This window comes from Typopeltis vanoorti, chromosome 24, assembly GCF_054136105.1.
Source record: "Typopeltis vanoorti isolate ZY-2024b chromosome 24, IOZ_Tvanoo_1.0, whole genome shotgun sequence".
NCBI classification, from domain to species: Eukaryota; Metazoa; Arthropoda; class Arachnida; order Uropygi; family Thelyphonidae; genus Typopeltis; species Typopeltis vanoorti.
In genome coordinates, this window is record NC_143572.1 from 7,001,324 (window position 1) to 7,019,918 (window position 18,595).

At 35.5% G+C, this 18,595-nt stretch overlaps 1 protein-coding gene across 1 annotated transcript in view; it reads right to left on the reverse strand.

The window, feature by feature from the left end:
• The window catches only part of RhoGAP1A (Rho GTPase activating protein at 1A), a 587,523-nt gene that overhangs the window by 529,831 nt on the left and 39,097 nt on the right, over positions 1–18,595 (reverse strand). The window contains exon 4 of the mRNA XM_090414103.1: positions 2,168–2,760. Within this exon, the coding sequence (XP_090270229.1) occupies positions 2,168–2,760 (593 nt within the window). The remainder of the gene's footprint in view (positions 1–2,167; positions 2,761–18,595) is intronic.

Genomic DNA, 18,595 nt, shown 5'->3' on the forward strand with positions numbered 1-18,595 from the left:
AAATACTGCGTTCTAGATAAAACAATGTCACTTCGCTCCATGATAAGTTTCCTTTTATTCTGGGACTTTTTAAAACAAAATCCGATTTCATAAAGTATTTTCCTTAAAGTTTCTCTTTTCCAAGGAAAATTAATTTTTTCTTTAAGCACAGGAATCAATTTCGGAACAGTTGGCACTCTTTTCTCGACTACATAAAATTCGTGAATAGTTCTTCTTATAACGTCTACATCAAAATAATTCAAAGTTACGGTTTTGATGGTTTTCTTTACTCTGGCGCTTTTTTTAAGAGATTTAAATTTTGGCTTACCTTCACCTTTTGATTCCCTACGAATTCTTTTAACAGTCGACCCCAATACTCCCGCAATTTCACTTGCACGTTTTATGACTTGAGAAAGGGGAACAAGGAGACGATTCTTTTTTCGCAGAATGTCAGAACATTATTCAATATTCTTTTGCAAGAGCTACTGAAACATTTAACAACAGAACTTGTTGACTGTACTGGATCCATCATGCAAATTAATAATAAAAAATAATGCAAAAAAGCGACAACAAAAATCAAGCTAGTACTAGTACAGCAAGACAAGAAAGCATGTGATTTCGCATGTTGGCGACCAATTCGTACATCCTTCATTTCTTTCTCCCGTTCAGCACGAATCGACTATTCTTGGCAAAATGCCAAGGAGAGATTTACAAACGGTAGGCGAACTATACAGACAAGACACAAAAATAATAGCAAATTAAATAACTACCTATAAATCCAGAAAAAATATAAAATACAGGTTAAGACAAAAATATTTTTAAAAAATTAAGAAAGCAACACTTTAAAAAAGTTATTTCTGTATCAAAAAGGGGAACTATCGGTATTTCTAGTCAGATGCACAAAACTTTTTGCGTAGCATATAGCTTTTATAAGTTTCATTTACCGATATTCACACAATTATTATTTATTTATATAAATATTCTGCTTTTCTTTGTTTCATATGAGCAAATTTTTTGATTACTTTATGATTAAACTGTTGAATTTCTTGTAAATAATCCTTATGAATAGATAGTATGGCTAGAGCATTCAACCGATCTTGGCCTGTCGAATTTCTTAAAAGTGTTTTAATACGTTTTTAGAGTGCTAAAACAATGTTCGGCATCAGCTGTGGAGACAGGTGTCACTAAAACAATTTCAAATAATTTTGACACTTCGGAAAGGGTATCAACCAGTTTACTGTCTTGTATAAATCGTGATAAGGCAGTGATGTTGGGTATATCACTAAAAGTAGTATTTTCATACATAACAGTTAATTCTGATATCAACTTGTCTTCACTTAGCAATGGATAATTTCTTCTAATGTTTATTATGTGTTCCCTAGGAAAATGTTGTCTATTGAAATTGAAATTTTTAGCATCTACAATAAAAAATGATTTAAATATTTCAAAGCTGCTGAATCTGTCACTAATTTCACTAATTATTTTGTAGCAGGCTTCTTTAGCATCTTCTATCAGTAATTCATCTGTCATGTCATGTCTTTTAATTCTTTTTTTAGGTATTTCCTCGTGATCGTCTGGAACTGACGCAGGAATAAAATCGGCGATGCAATTAAGTACGAGATTAATGGATGATTCAAATTTATTGAATGCTTCTTTGATAGTGATATTGTTGATTTTATTAGATTGCAATATGTTGTAAAGTACATCAACATGTTTTAAAATTGAATTAAAAAAAAGATAAAAAGAAGTTGAACTCAAAATCTTCCAACGATTTTTTGAATCCAACCGATTCCCACAAGCTTTTTTCATCCCATCCTTCTTCGTTTATGATTTTGTAAAAACATTCCAGATTATTATTGTTTTAATGTTATTGAATAATCTTTTAATGTTAAAACATTAAAAGATTATTCTCTTTTATACAATTCACTATCTTGGAACGAAAATTCCATAGTGTTTCACAAACTCTTGGTACTTGTGTTTGACTAATTTCGTGAAGCAAGTCATGTCGTTTTGGAGAGGATGTGAAGAACACGCCAAATCCACTTAGAGTACAAAAAAATGTTCTTATTCACTTATTTGATGAACAGACTTTTTTTAAAATTAAATTCAGCTGATATGCATAACAGTGAACATAATAGGTAAACTTCTTCGTTAAACTTTGTACTCCATTTCGTGATCTGCTCATTACTGCTGCACCATCACAGGTCTGTGCAATCAATTTTTTGTTGAGACTAAAAGATTTCAGTTCTTCTTTTAACATGTTTGTAAGTCCCGTAGCAGTCCTATCAAGAACATCAATAAATGCTAGAAACCTTTCAACTGGTTGAGAATCTTTTAGGTAACGCAAAATAATTACGAACTGCAAACAACAAGATACGTTGGTTGTCTCGTCTGCTTGCAAGGAAACAAAACTCACCTCATCAATTTCACTTTTAATTTCTTCTATATACACTTCATACAGGCAGTCTAAAATGTCATTTTGGTTGGTTTTTGAAGTATTTTTTGCTGCTTTTGAATTTTCAAGATGAATGTTTAAAACACTATCTAATGTAACTGTGTATGAACCCATATCTAAAAACACTCCTCGATTGTTCGAATCGATGGTTTTGTCATGTCCTCTTAACGGCAGTTCGTGTACACCACAAAATTTTATGTAGTCTATGATCCGCGATAAAGTATGTCTATTTTTGTCAACTAATTCATTATGTTTCTTTATATTAAGACGATATCCAGTATCAATGGAAGATAAGATGTTCATTTTATCGAACATTTGAAATTGTACTGCATTTGTTTATATGAATTTTACTGGATTTGTGTTTTTGTATTCGCTCGGAAAGATCGTTTAGGTCATTAAAGCCACTGAGTGTCCACAACACAAGCTCTCGCCATCAAACAAAACACAATAAAAACAGAACAAAGATTTTTTTTTCATCACTCATACCATAAGCCATGATTTCTTGTCAAACCAGGTTCCATAAAATGTTTTTGTTTTTTTACCTTACTCAACTGTTTTGTTTTTTTACCTTACTCAACTGTTCTTGTTTTGTTTTTTAACTTACTCAACTTATGTGCATATTACTCAACATCTTGTTGAGTAATAACACATCTCTGGGTTGGTATGCACCAAGTCTTTTGATTTCCAATTTTTCTTCTAGCCTTAATAACGAGAAACGTTATTCCAATAAACTATCGATTTTGTTCATAGTTAAAATGTATTGTTTATGAACGTAATAAAAATTTAAACTTTAAAATAAATTATAACAAAAAACGACAACAATAATTAAACACACCAAAAACAATAAAACATATCAACAACAAGAATAAATAATAAGACAATGAAAGAATCGTGCGCTATTTACGTACAGACGCAGTGATTGGGCCAAACTAAATGGGTCCCAAAATAAGCGTTTTAAACAAACACGCTTGCTAGTCACGTGCTTCACAATCAAAGAATCGCGCACTATGTACATACGTTCCAACACAGTGACTGGGTCAGACTAAACTGGCCCCAAAATAAGTGTTGTGCCCAGTTTATCAGGACATTTATGGATATTTGGAATAAGATTCCAGTCTATCTGGTGTTGATACTCTTCTAAATTAGAGTTGGCAGAGAAAAGAACATGACTGGAGAGGGCGCTTGCACGGGTTCTGTTGTACGAGATATCACGTTGATGCTTTTAGAGTCGTGGTGAGATAGACTTATTGGTTTGCCCATAATATGGCTTATATATCTACTCTATACTATAAAATGATAAACTGAAATTGGAAACAGATGTAGGCTGTAACGTTTTATGTAATGTTTTTGTCAAGTTATTTGAAATGTTTTGAAACTCAGGGACTACCCTGAGTATCGAGTCTTCAAAATTTGAGTCATCGGAATTCAAGAAGAACCAGCCTACCAATCTGGAACACGGGGGTTTGGCACCAGAGCCCACCTTTTGAAGACTCGACACTCAGGGTAGCCCCTGCGTGTCGAATCTTCAAAATTCGAGTCATCAGAATGCAAGGAGAACTGGCCTACCAGTCCGGAACACGGCGGGGGGGGGGGTGCATAGGCGTCAGAGGGCAGGGTCCCCTAGTGTGTGTGTATAAGAAAATAAAGCTAATAATAATAATTATTATAACAACAATGTTATATATATGTAAATTAAAAATGAAACTACATTAATTGCTACTTGTTACCTTCTCTACAGTCCTGTTAAGGTTTTCTTGTGTTTAGAGGTTTTAGGATTCCTGCCATCTCATTCTTCTGTTGTTCTATACCTAAATACTATATGAGTTTACAGGTGGGTCTAGGAATTGCTAATCCATAATTCTTAGTCATATCAAAAGTTCCTGGCAAATAAGTCAGCTTTTACTCTTACAGAATACAGAGACAAATGTAAGAAAGCTAAACAATGTGTAAAACTAGCTAAACAAAAGTCATGGGAGGACTTTGGCAAGAATATAGAAAATAAATATCAAGAAGGTGGCAAAATATTCTGGAGGTTGTTGAAGAAACTTAGGAATGGAGTAAAGAGTGCTGTAAAAGGAGTTAGAGCTGATAAAGGTGACATGAAAACAGGAGAAAAAGATATCCTTGAAGTATGGAATAATTACTTTGAAAAACTGCTAAATGAAACAAGCAGTGATGACAGCACAGTGATAAAAAACACTAACCAGGCATGCAGTCAGGAATACATATCCATACTTGAAATCGAAAAAGCCATCAAAGGCTTGAAATGTGGAAAGGCAGCAGGAGTAGATGATATTCGACCAGAAATGCTGAAGTATGGTGGTATAAAAGTTTTACAGTGGCTGCACTGCATAGTTCAGAAAGCCTGGACAGAGGAACGAATTCCCGATGATTGGAGTAGAGCTCTCATAGTACCCATATATAAAAAGGGAAATAAAACTGAATGTGAGAATTACAGAGGTATTTCCCTACTGAGTGTTCCTGGCAAGATCTATGCAAGTATACTTGAGTAACGGTTGAGAAGAATCGTGGAAGAAAAGCTTGGTGAAGAACAAGCTGGATTCAGGCCAAATAGAGGCTGTCAGGATCAGATCTTCATTTTACGACAAATAGTCGAGAAAGCATGGGAATATAACAAAGATCTGTATTTAAGTTTTGTCGATTTGGAAAAGGCATATGACAAGGTGCCAAGAGAGAAGCTATTCAATATGCTGCAGTTATATGGTGTCAAAGGGGCATTATATCAAGCAATACTTAGTCTTTATTTGAGTTGTAAGTCAGGAGTTAGAATTGAAGGAAGTACAGGAAGATGGTTTAATGTTAAATCTGGTGTGAGACAAGGATGTACATTATCCCCTCTGTTATTCATTATCTATATGGATCACATTATGAAGGAAAGTGGTATTAAACCTGATATCAAAATTGGAGATGTTAATGTCAGCTCTTTGCTTTATGCGGATGATGTTATACTTCTAAATAAATCCGCTACAAGTCTGCAAGATTCTCTGACTAAATTGAATAGCTGTTGTAATAGATATGGTATGAAGGTCAGCAATAAAAAGACAAAGACAATGAAAATAGGCAGAATCATTGAAAATGTCAAGTGTGTTGTGAATGGAGAACCTGTGGAACAAGTAAAACATTTCAGCTATTTAGGCACGATTTTTACTGAAGATGGTAAATTAAATATAGAAATAGACAACAGAATCAGCAAAGCTGGTATGGTGGGAAGTCAACTGAATAAATTCATATGGAATAAGAGAGAAATTAGTCGGAACACTAAATTAGCTGTATACAAGACAGTGTTCAAACCAGTTTTAACTTATGGATCTGAGAGCTGGGTCAGAAGTAAAACACTTGACCAAAGACTAGAGACCGCAGATATGAGAGTCCTGAGAAAGATTAGAGGCGTGAACAGATGGCATCAATGGCAATGTCATATTAAAAATGAGGATATTAGGAAAATACTCAACATTGTCAGCATCCAGGAATGCATTAGCAGAGCTAATCTCAGGTGGTATGGTCACTTAAATAGAATGGGAGAGGAAAGATTAGCAAAACAAGTGTTCTTTGCCAAGTTGGCAGGAAAACGACCCAGAGGAAGACCAAGATATAGGTGGATTGATACGGTACAAAGTGCCTTAGACGATAGAAATATAAGATCTGATAATGTTGGAGTCTTGACAAGTAACAGACTGATTTGGAGGAAAATTGTAGATAGGAAGTTAGTAATGATGTAATTTTTTCATGTAGTACTGTCATATCCTGTACACCCCTTGAGGGTACATGGCAGGAATTTGATGATGATAATTCTTAGTTTTGGCACTATTCTTCGTAGTGCCAAAACTTTCATACTAAGTTTTGGCACTATGAAAGAAATGAGCAGCTTTCCAATCAGCTCTGTGTCATATTCGAAGTGCATGATCAGAAAGGCCTGTTATCCATAATGAAAGGATTTAATGTGTCATTTGTGTTCATCTTTTCTTATTGGGATTTTGCATCCTGTTTCCCCTTTGTAGGATAAATTCATGATCAAAAGGATCTGTTTATCAATAATGAAAGAAGTTAATGTCTCATTCATCTTTTCATATTGGGATTTTGCCTCCTGTTTCCCATATACTCAGGTTCACTTGATTTTGTATATTTTTGAGTGGGCAAGGTAGGAAAGAGGATCTTTAGAGGAGTTGAGTAGGATTTTTAATTTTGTGGATGGCTTGAATGTTGCCATAATATTGTATTTACACAGTGTTTTGTCTATTTTATCAGATATTTCCTTTAATGTAAGGAATGGCTATAGCATTTTTGTAATCTTTGGCAGCATTACTGTGAACTGTTTTTCTGTTATAACATTACTTATAATTTTATACTCATTCTTCGGGGCCTGCTTATCAGAACAAATTGTTAGGGCTTTATTTTTGAGGATGCTGATGGCCCTTAGCTTTTGTGTTGAATGGTGGTACGAGTCTATGTTGGCTTGTGTGCATAGGTTTTCACCTACAAAATTAAAGGTAGCTACTCACCACTTTCCTTTCTCCCCATAACTATTATATTATTATTTTTACCCCAAGACCTCATGGAGTCAGAGACTCATCTGGGAGGCCCTTTTATCACACACACACACATCTCATCATAAACACACTCAAACTCCTTGCAGACACCACACTCTCAGGCAAGGCATTCCAATCATTCACAACTCTGCAGGAAAAAAACCTGCCTCTCACTCCCCTACTCACACCGTCTTTATACAGTTTCCAGGGATGACCTCTGGTTCTCCCCTGATCTCCCACTATTCTCTGTAGAACTTCTCCACCATTGATCCTATAACAACCCCTTACCAACTTGTAGGTCGCTATCATATCTCCCCTCTTCCTCCTGTCAGCCAGACTCTGCAAATTACATCTTCTCAATCTTTCCTCATACTCGACATTCCAGAGGTCTACTACCTTAGTCAGTCGCCTTTGGATCCTTTCCAACATCTCTTCATCCTTCTGAAAACCGGTGACCAAATCTGGACCAAATCAAAGCCTTATACAACGGAACAAGAATCTCCCTACTTCTACACGTCAGTGTCCTCTGCATCATTCCCAGAAGCCTTTGTGTTGTCTTCACAATTTTGGCGATGTGTCCAATTAAATTTTAGATCCTTATCCACTATCACCCCCCAGATCTCTTATTTCCTCTACCTCCAACAATATATTCTCACCAAGCATAAATTCTGCATCCCATCTTTGTTTTCCAAATTTTAAAACCTTACATTTTGCAACATTGAACCCACATCCCCATTTCCATTATATGGAAGACTTTAAGCAACAAGCTCTAGATTCAGTGTCCGAAGCCCAAAGTTTGGCTCAAATGGACAATATATTTGCCATTTGGCCCCACTGCCATCAAATGTTAAATATATTCTTAAGCCAACTGAACCATCACTACAAATGCATCCAATTCACTATCAAGATTGAAAACAATAATACTCTTCCTTTTCTAGATACGCTTGTCACACATCTTCCCTAAGGCTGTCTTTCCTTCATGATCTACTGAAAACCTACAGAAGTGGGGGGAAATGATAGTAATTAAGCAGCCCTTCTCCTTGGACAGCTATATCTACTAACCATAATCATTCAGACTGGGACTGCCTGAAATAACCAACAAACAACAAAAAGCATAGAAAAAGCATTAATTATTAACTAAGCAGAAGGCAGAATATTTTGAGTGTTCATTATAAGAGCTAAAATGATGTTCATTTCTTAAAGTAATTGATTTGAAACTTATAGGCTTATGTATTTTTTGCTTAAAATCACTCAAGGAATCAATGAAGTTCAGCAAATTCCTGATGGAGCATCTTATATATTATATATTTTATCAAAATTAGTAAAAATATACATTTGAAAAACTGGAACAGACTATTTACATTTTACAAATACATATTAAATAGGATAAAAATGGATTAAAAAAATATACGAGAAAACTGCAAAATAAAAAAGGAAGAGTGCTTTTCTTGATACACGGGACACACTACAGTTCAGGATGGCTTCTCATCTATAAAAGAAATTTCATCTCACTGAGCTAGAGTAGCATTTCTTAAACTTTCTGAGACTGCAGAACCCTATATAAAAATATTTTTCATGGAACCTCCTGTGAAAATGTTCATAAAAATTATTGGAAAGGAATTACAACAATGAATTGTTGCAGCAAAATATTTTAATCAACAGCACCCATAGAGGTGCCCCTCATAGGACTTTAGACTTTCAGTCTAATTTTTTCCGCTAATTGTTTCATAGATTTTTGTGTGTTTTTGCAATTTTAAAATTGTCCCCTGATGTCGTCTATCTGAATGACTGAGATGAAATATAGGATCAATTAAAATTGTGTTTATTTATATGTGCTAGATTCATTCCATTAAACCTTATAATGAATGATTTTAATCATGAAAACACATAGTATATAATATTACAAACAAAAAGTAACATAACTATTCTAGAAATAAGTCAGTCTAATAAAAATTAACATTTTCTCCATATACTGAAGGTTTTTTTTTTTTTTTTTTTTCAAAAACCACATTTAATACAAGTTCTAAATGTCTGTGTGTCCTGACCCACCCTACAAGTTTCAACAGAATCTAAGGTTCTATAGAATATAGTTTAAGAAGCACTGGGCCTTGCTCTGGGATGATGATATTCCAGCAACCGTCTAGCTTCCTATGCAAGTCATGCACAAATCGCTGCTGGAACCTAGTGACAAATGGATGCAGATTTTCTCTAGTGTTTCTTAGGTAAATGTTGTAATTATATTTGTTTATATATGCATCAAAGGTTGGTTTGAGAGCCATGCTTCTACTCACTGGAAATAAATATTCTATTCCATTAGCAGGTGCTATCTATAAGAAAGGATTCTGTGAGAATATGACTTTGTGTTTTAAATTAACTATGATGAATATGGATAAAACATCTGTGCTGACTTTCAAGTGACTGCATGCACATTCACTGCAGCTAAACTTTACAATTACTGATGCTTTTTATCAAGTCAGATAATCAAGCTAAAAACTACCATCATGAGGTTTTGCTGCCAGGAGAAAGAAAGTTTGGCATTCTTCCCTTGTTAAGCCTAAAAAAAGTTCTCTTGTCACTGTTTGCCCCACATTCAACTCTGTTTGAAGAAAAATTTTGTGAAGCCTTTAAAAAAGAATAGTAATAGCTTCCAGTGTCTAAAGGAGATGCCTGCATTTATATCCGAACATCTTTCCTCTGAACTTGATATCAGTGACAAACATCATTAATAATTCAATCAGGCAATGTATGAAACATTGGTCCTTAAGTAATTAGAACTGGGTAAAACTGGTATGCTTGTTAATTTTTTTTTCTGGCTCTCAATCAAAGAAACCGCTGATGATAATTAGAAATGAAAAACTCCAATAAAGAATTTTAAAATGGAAGTAAATTTGCATATACATGCATGATATAGGTTTTTGTGAAATGCAATTAGATATACTGTTAGCTAGTCATTTTGATCCAAGAAATAATAATGGTAGACAAAAAAGCAATTTTAAGCTCATATTTGAATTTTTTATTCCTTTCTTCAATGAAGAATGAGGATTTTATCTATCTATCTATATAATGTAATTGCACCTAACAGAAGATACTGTAGAGTATTTGAAAAACAGACCACCAATATTATTAATTTTTTTTAATTAAATTTTCTGAAAAAACAAAAAAAAAAACCTGGAAATGATAGAACTCTGGTGCAAGGTGCTTGTCTATTTTTAAGCTATATACAATGGAAAATATCTTGGACTGTTTTTGGGGGTAAAGAGATACATGACTTTAAAAAATATTTTGCTAAACTCAAAAATTTTATAGTTTTGGATTTTTCTATCGGTTACACACTGAAAGTGACTATACAAAATTTCAGCTTTGCAGCCATGTGAATAGCAGGTAAACATTTAGATCTGTCACCCAGTGAAGTCAATAAATAAATCGCTTAGCAGCATTCATATATAATTTCACAAACTTACCGTTATTATTATTATTACGGGTATCTCCATGGAGTCAGTAAACTCATCATGGGAGACCCAAACTAGCAAAACAATATCTGTCATATCTCTTCTTGAATTCATTTACAGACGAAGAGCTCACAACTAAGTCAGGCAATGAATTCCACTCATTCACCACCCTCCAGGCAAAAAACCTTGTTCTCACACCCTTGTTAACCACACTCTTCTTTAATTTCCGGGATGACCTCTTGTTCATCCATCACTATCACACAGCAAAAACATTTCCCCTGCATCAATCCTATAAAAACCTTTCAGTAATTTAAATGTTTCTATCATATCCCCTCTTCTCCACCTATCAACCAACCTCTGCAATCCACAAGCTCTCAATCTATCAATGTAGGGAGCATTTTTTACATCACTCACCAACTTAGTCACTCTTCTCTGAACCCTCTCCACAGCCTCCTCATCTCCAAGGAATCCAGGTGACCAGACCTGAGCACAGTAATCCAAATGTGGAAGTATTATCTCTGGATGTCAGTGTGTTCCTCAACAACCAAGTAATCCTATGTGCAATCTTGGACACCTTAGCAATGTGTCCCCTGAACTTCCTCTCCCTATCTGCCAACACCCCTAAGTCTCTAGCCTCATCAATCTCTTGGAGTACTGTTCCATCAATGTAGTACATGGCTGGTAATCTATTAATCCCAAAATGCATGACTTTACACATTTTCACACTGAACTGACATCCATTACTTTTTGCCCATTCTACCAGCTTATTTAAATCATCCTGCAAACTTTCAACATCAGCTTGATTTTTTATTGCACTACCCAACTTTGCATCATCAACAAACAACTGTATATCTCCCTTTAAGCTATTTCCTATATCATTTATATACAAATTAAACAACAATGGTCCAAGCACAGAGCCCTGTGCTTATCAATATTGACATCTCTACACTATTTCTACTGACTGAATCAGTGATGTTTAAATATGTGATAATATTTAATGGATGCCACAAATCACTAGATATATGGTGCTTCTAGTCCAGTGTACAAGCTTCATTTTCTCTTCAGTATCCTTTATATTAGCATCATTACCATAATTTCTATTCTTCTTTCACGGAGTAAAACCACTCCCCTGTTTCAAGCACTTGCTGTGAATCAATTGCGGAAATAATTCTTGCTAGAATGAAGTCATTCATCCCCCATTTCCTCAAAATCCTTACTCGCTACTGAAGCTTTGGTCTGTCAATGGTCCAAGAAAAATATTCATGTCACCAGTCAATATAGTGAATGACAAAGTTATTACATTATTCTGTTATTAATTTAATTATCATTTATGTACCCATTTCTTCTGCAAAATAACTGCTGTGACACTATATTTGAGGAGTGCAATTTTCTATTCTTGCCCTAAAGACAATGAATTACAAATGCAGTGAGATTCAAACATAGGCCCTACCGGTTTGAGGTTATTTTTTGTTTCCACGGGTGGGTTCTCCCATTCCTCGACCGCCCTTTAGGACTGGTTTATTGACTGTAACCTGTGGACCTCCTAAAGGGCAGTCCACAGGCTACAATCATAGGATTAAGTACTATATCCTATGACTGTAGCCTGTGTGTTCACTGGGCTGGTATGGCCTGCTTGTGAGATGAAAAACCCCAGATAAACTGGGGAGAAAACCCTGATGTCCACGCCCAAGACCGACTAACTTGACTGTGGCTGAGAAACATCCTTAAGCTCCTCATGTCATCGACAGGAATCGAACCTAGGACACTCCTTCCCCAGGAATATGGTTGCAAAACACATAGCCACTAGTCTAACTGTGCAGATGGTTTGAGAGTGAGGGGCTATAAAAGATTCCCACCATTATCTTGCATCGAGCAGATACCTAAGTAGAAACCTACCTTCCATGCCGCTATCTACAGCAGATGCATGTTGTTTCCTGAAGTTTATGAGGTGGAGGCAAAAAATGCATCTTTTATTGAAATTTATTTAAATTTACTAATGGAAGTGTGTTTAACAAGAATAGACAAATATAGCACATTATTATTATTTTAGGAGACAACAGTATTTTTATGAGAAGGCAAAGAATGGGCATACACATATCATTACTCTCATTGCATATGTCACTTTGATCTATGACAGTAAGCCAAGCTCTAATTCATATCAAGTTCATTAAGATCAGTTACATAGACAGGAAAGACACGTGATGATCTGATAAATGTAAAGATCTAAGGTAAAAACTGTTACTTACCAGAGGTTTTTTAGTTACAGATGACGCTGATTCCAAAGGGCAAAGAAAGGATGCCGAGTCTACTGAACTACTATATACACCTATTACAAACATAAAACATTTCAATTACTTTTTAAATTAAATAATGTGATTTAATACTAAATAATGCAGCAATATTAACATTAACATTTTCTTTACAAAAAAAAAGTGTGTGTGGGGTATACCTCAAGTGAATGTCTGCCTGGTTCGCTGAGTAGCGTATCCATTCCCAACCTTTTGGATGGCCATGAATTTGAATCCCACTGTTAGCATGAATGTTTTGTGAACATCTTCAAGTGAGAGATAAATTTCATTGCCTGATGTGTGATAGACCAATGCCCTGCCTGACTGAAGCCTGAAGTGGCTTGAACAAATTTCATGTTTGGTCTCTACAGCAGGGTTTTGTAATATGGGATAAGTCTTACAAAGAGTATTTACACTTTTGCCATCCATTCCAACATATTAAAATAATAAAAATGCTTCGATTTCATCTGCATGAAAACACTAGATGACTTTAGAAAACAGAATGCAATTATCAAAAAAATCTTAAATTTGCAATATTCAAAACAAAAATATCAGTCTTTCCAAGATTAAAGTTTCTCTTTTAATGAGGTCACCATTCTATATATAAAACAAAGGAGGAATTTATGGGCTGGCAGAGTAGTTTCATTACAAAACAATTCAATGGAATAAACCATTGTGTTATTTATTCCACCTGATAATTTTGGATGATGCTGTCAAGTGGAAATTGTGTCTGAATTTTGCTCAATTACAGAGCATGTCAACAATACTTCAATGCAAAGGCAGTGAAGGAAAAGAAGAAAGCAAATGGAAAGTTCTTGACAAGTAAGTCAGCATGTGCTGTTAGAGAATACAGAGAAAAATATAGAGTAAAGCAAAGCACTGTGTAAAACTAGCTAAACAAAAGCCATGGGAAGACTTTGGTAAGAACATAGAAAATAAATATCAATGAAGGTGGCAAAATATTTTAGAGGCTATTGAAAAGCTTAGAAATGGAGGAAAATGTACTGTAAAAGGAATCGAAACTGCATAAAGAGACATGGAAATTGAATATAAAGATACTCTAGATGTCTAGAGTAATTATTTTGAAAGACTGCTAAATGAAACAAGCAGTGTCTGCATGATGGTAGGAAACTCCCAACAGGAATACAGTCCAGAATACATATCTGTACTTGAAGTAGAGAAAGTCATCAAAAACCTGAGATGTGGAAAGGTAGCTGGAGTAGATGAAATTTGGCCAGAAATGCTCAAATATGGAAGGATACATTTTACAGTGGCTGCACTGCATAATTCAAAAAGCCTGGTCAGAGGGTTGAATTCCAGATGATTGGAGCAGAGTTCTCATGGGAATAAACTTGAATATGAGAATTACTGAGGAATTTCTCTACTTCCTGGAAAACAGCTAAAAAAACTGTGGAGGAGAAGCCTAGAGAAGAACAAGAGCTGGGTTCACAACCAAACAGAGGTTGTGAGGATCAGATTTTCACTTTACGACAAGTAGTTGAGAAATCTTGGGAATGTAACAAGGATTTGTGTTTAAGTTTTCTTGATCTGGAACAGGCATATGACAAAGTGCCAAGAAGAAAGTTCTTCACAATGCTACAGTTATATGGATAAAGAGCCAAGAGGCTATTTTTCCGGCAACATAAATTAAGTTAGGGGGGGGGGATAGTAAATCCTGTATTATTTTACAGCCGGGGATTAAACTCGGAGATCGAAATCTAAGAGTTTCATGCTGAAGAACTATCGGCGAGTCCAAGCGTAAGTAATCACTTGGGTAGTACAACACTCGGGCAACTCGGAGCAAAGGTGGAGCAAGCTCCGTCACTATCCTTAATATTTTATCATAATGTAAAACGCAGCTCCTAGGAGATGTATTACTGTTTTACATTATGGGGAGAGGTCACTACCCAGACTGGTTTCGACCCTTATTGAAGTCTCATCAGTGAGTAGGTAGACCTGGAATATTAAGGTTTATTAAGGTTTAAGTGAACCGAACTTACATATACCCCTACTAACGAATTGTCAGACAGGTGTACTCATATATTATTATTACTACGATAAAGAGCCAAGAGGCTATTTTTCTGGTGAAATAAATTAAGTTAAGGGGGATAATAAATCCCATATTATTTTACAGCCGGGGTGTAAAATAATACAGGATTTACTATCCCCCTTAACTTACAGTTATATGGTATAAATGGATCATTATCATTATATCACTATATATATAATACATAGTCCTCTATTTAAGCTTTCAGTTCAGCAGTTAGAATTGAAGAGGTACAAGAAGATGGTTTAAGGTAAAATCAGGTGTGCAACAAGGGTGCACATTATCTCCACTGTTATTCATTATCTATAGGGTGTTTCAAAAGGGAGTAAACAACTTTGAATGACAATGGAAGGTATACACAGCAATAGATGAACAATTTTTATTACTGTACAAATGTAGAGTAACTCTTGAAATTTCAACACGACAGTTAAAAGTTCAACATGACTGCCTCCAGTAATTCTGCAGATGTCCCATCTGTGATCAATTTCTGCCACATGTGGCAGGAAATTGATCACATATATGGCATAACTTCCGCAATGGAGACAGTAATTCTGGAACACAGTTCATCCAAATTGGCTGGTACAAATACTTGATTTTTCACGAAGTCCCAAAGGAAAAAACTAACGGTGTAAGGTCAGGGGAACATGGTGGCTATGCTACATTCGCCTCTCTCTACCAATCAATCTGTCTGCAAAACAGGTGTCAAGGTACGATCTTACATCTATCAGGTAATGAGGAGGTGCTCTGTCTTGTTAGAAATGTAAGCATCCGTTGGTTTTCGTCGTCTAATTGTGGTATTAGGTACCCTTGTAGCATTTCCAGATACACACCACCAGTGTGGTAAACTCTGGAAAAAAAACAAGGATCCATACACTTTCTTCTTGCTTGTGGCACAAAAAGTGTTAGCCTTTGGGGGTATCGCGAACATGTTTTACGATGCCATGTGGATTTTCACTTCCCCAAATTCTGCAGTTGTGAGTGTTTACTTGCACACTTACATGAAAAGTGCACTCACCACTGAAAACAACTGTATCCAAAAAAGTCCTTATTTTGTTCTATCCTACTGATCACTCCCATACAGAAATCCTGGCTTATCTTCTTATGGTCTTTCTTCAAATGTTATACGTGGGTAAATTTGTAGGGCCTTAAATATAGATGCTGTCATAAAACATGCCACACAGTACACGTGGAATTCCAATTTGAAGAGATGCCTGTCTGGTTAACTTTCCAGGGCTTTATTAGTATTATTACGTAACACCTCTAGGGAGTTCAAAGACTCATCGAGGGAGGTCACCTACTCTACAACTCTCTCTCCACTAACCACATCTACACCAACGCCATCTACACAACTTGTAAACTCGTCTTCCCAAAGTTCATCGCCTTACATTTGACCACATTAAATTGGTAGCCATTTACCTTTGCCCATAATGACAGTCTATTTAAGGCATCCTGAAGGATCTATACACCACCTATATTTACTATTGCTCTTCCCAGTTTTGCATATTTCCCGTCAAATTATTTCCTATATCACTGATGTACCTATTACACAACAGAGGACAAAGTAGTGAGTCCTGTGATATGCTACGAGTCACTTGCCTTCTCCTGGACTTAACTCCTCCACAAACTACTCTTTGATATCGAACGTGGTAATCGCAACAGAAAGAGAGAGAGAGGTGTTTTTTGAGATTACTGTGAAAAGATAAGTTTAAATTTTAAAACTGTGTGTGGCAATAATTTGCTATTTCAATATTGTTGTATGATAGCTGAGATCGGTAGGCGGTGTTCGGTGTAGTTAAAGTTCTACATTTATTAAATTTCTTTGTGTTTCTTGTGTCCAGCTTTGAGTGTGAGTAAAATGGCAGTGAGACAGTTCAGTGCAAAAGATGAATGCAAGTGACACAGATGTTTCGAAAATGGTGAGGTGTCGTGAATGCAAATATATATGCTTGGGGAGAGACTAAAGATTTATGTAGAGAGGATTAATAGGAGAGATGACAGTTTAGGTGTGCAAAAAGTGTAGCATGCTTATGGATTAAGCAATGTCATTGAATGTGAGCAGGAGCAGGCAAAAGATCGTGGATGTTGCTACAGGAGTAAGATGAGTGAAGATATGGTGCCACTGATGCCATCTGTTCAGTTCCCTAATCTTTATCAGGATTCTCATATCTGCAGTCTCCAGTCTTCAATCAAGAGTTTTATTTCTATCCCAGCTCTCAGATCCATAAGTTAAAATTGGTTTGAACACACTCTTGTATACAGCTAGTTTAGTGTTTTGAAAATTCTCTCTTATTCCACATAAATTTATTCAGTTAATGTCCTACCATACCAGCTCTGCTAATTCTGCTGTCTATTTCAAAAATTTAATTTGCCATCTTCACTAAAAATTGTGCCTGAATAGCTGAAATGTTTTACTTGTTCTATAGGTTCTTTATTCAGGATGCAGTTTATGTTTTCAATTATTCTGCCTATTTTCATTTGTCTTTTTAATGCAGATTTTCATATCAAAATTATTAGCAGTTATGCAATTTGGTCAGATTTATTTAGGCGTATAACGTCATTTGCATAAAGTAAAGAGCCAAGATTAACAAATCCAATTTTGATATCAGGTTTAATAAAGCTTTCCTTCATAATGTGATCTATATAGATGATGAATAACAGTGGAGATAATGTACACCTTTGTCACACAGTTGATTTAACATCAAACCTTCATGTGCCTCCTTCAATTCTGCTGATTTACAACTCAAATAAACACTATGTATTGCTTGATATAACATGTCCATTTATATAATATAACTGGAGTTTGAACAGTTTTCCTCTTGGCACCTTGTCATATGCCTTTTCAGCTCTACAAAACTTAGATATCTACATTAAATATAGATCTTTGTTATATTCCCATGATTTCTCAATTATTTGTCTTAAAGTGAAAATCAGATCCTGACAACCTCTCTTTGGACTGAACCCAGCTTGTTCCTCTCCAAGTTTCTTCTCCACAATTTTCTTAGTCATTTCATAAATCTTACCAGGAACACTCAGTAGGGAAATCTGTAATAATTCTCATTCAAGTTTACTCACATTTTTTATAGATGGGTATGAGTGCTCTGCTCCAATTATCAGGAATTCAACCCTCTGACACCTGGCCTTCTGAATTTTTCAGTGTAGCCACTGTAAAACTTTTATACCTCCATATTTTAGCACTTCTGGTCAAATATCGTCTACTCTAGCTGCCTTTCCACATTTCAGGTTTTTGATGACTTTCTCTACTTCAAGTATGGATATGAATTCCTGACTGCATTCCTGTTGGTAGTTCATTTAGAAGTCTTTCAAAATAATTACTTCATACATCAGGAATATCTTTATCTCAAGTTTTCATGTCCCTTTTATTCTCATCTCTAATTCCTTTGATGGTACTCTTTTCCACAATTTCTGAGTATTTTCTATAGCCTCCAGAATATTACCACCTTCTTGATATTTATTTTCTATGTTCTTGTACTGCTCATGGACATACTGATTACCTTTTTCTTTATATTCCTTCCACAACTTTTTCTTTGTCTGTAATTCCTGCTGAATGATGCCATTCATCAATCTGACTCTCACGTGATTTCTTCTTCTGGTTCTAAGAAGAAGAAATCACCTCCAATGCACCACCAACATGTCTCCCCCTACAAATTCTTATGTCATGTCACTACTGAAAGCCGACTCCTCAGCTTGTGGTAATTACCTGCTTTGTAATTCCACACATTTCCCTTCTTAACAGAAAATTCTCCATGTCTGGCAATCTCCCAGGCCACTCTTCATGATCATCACTTTTCCCAAGCATAGACAATGTAGCC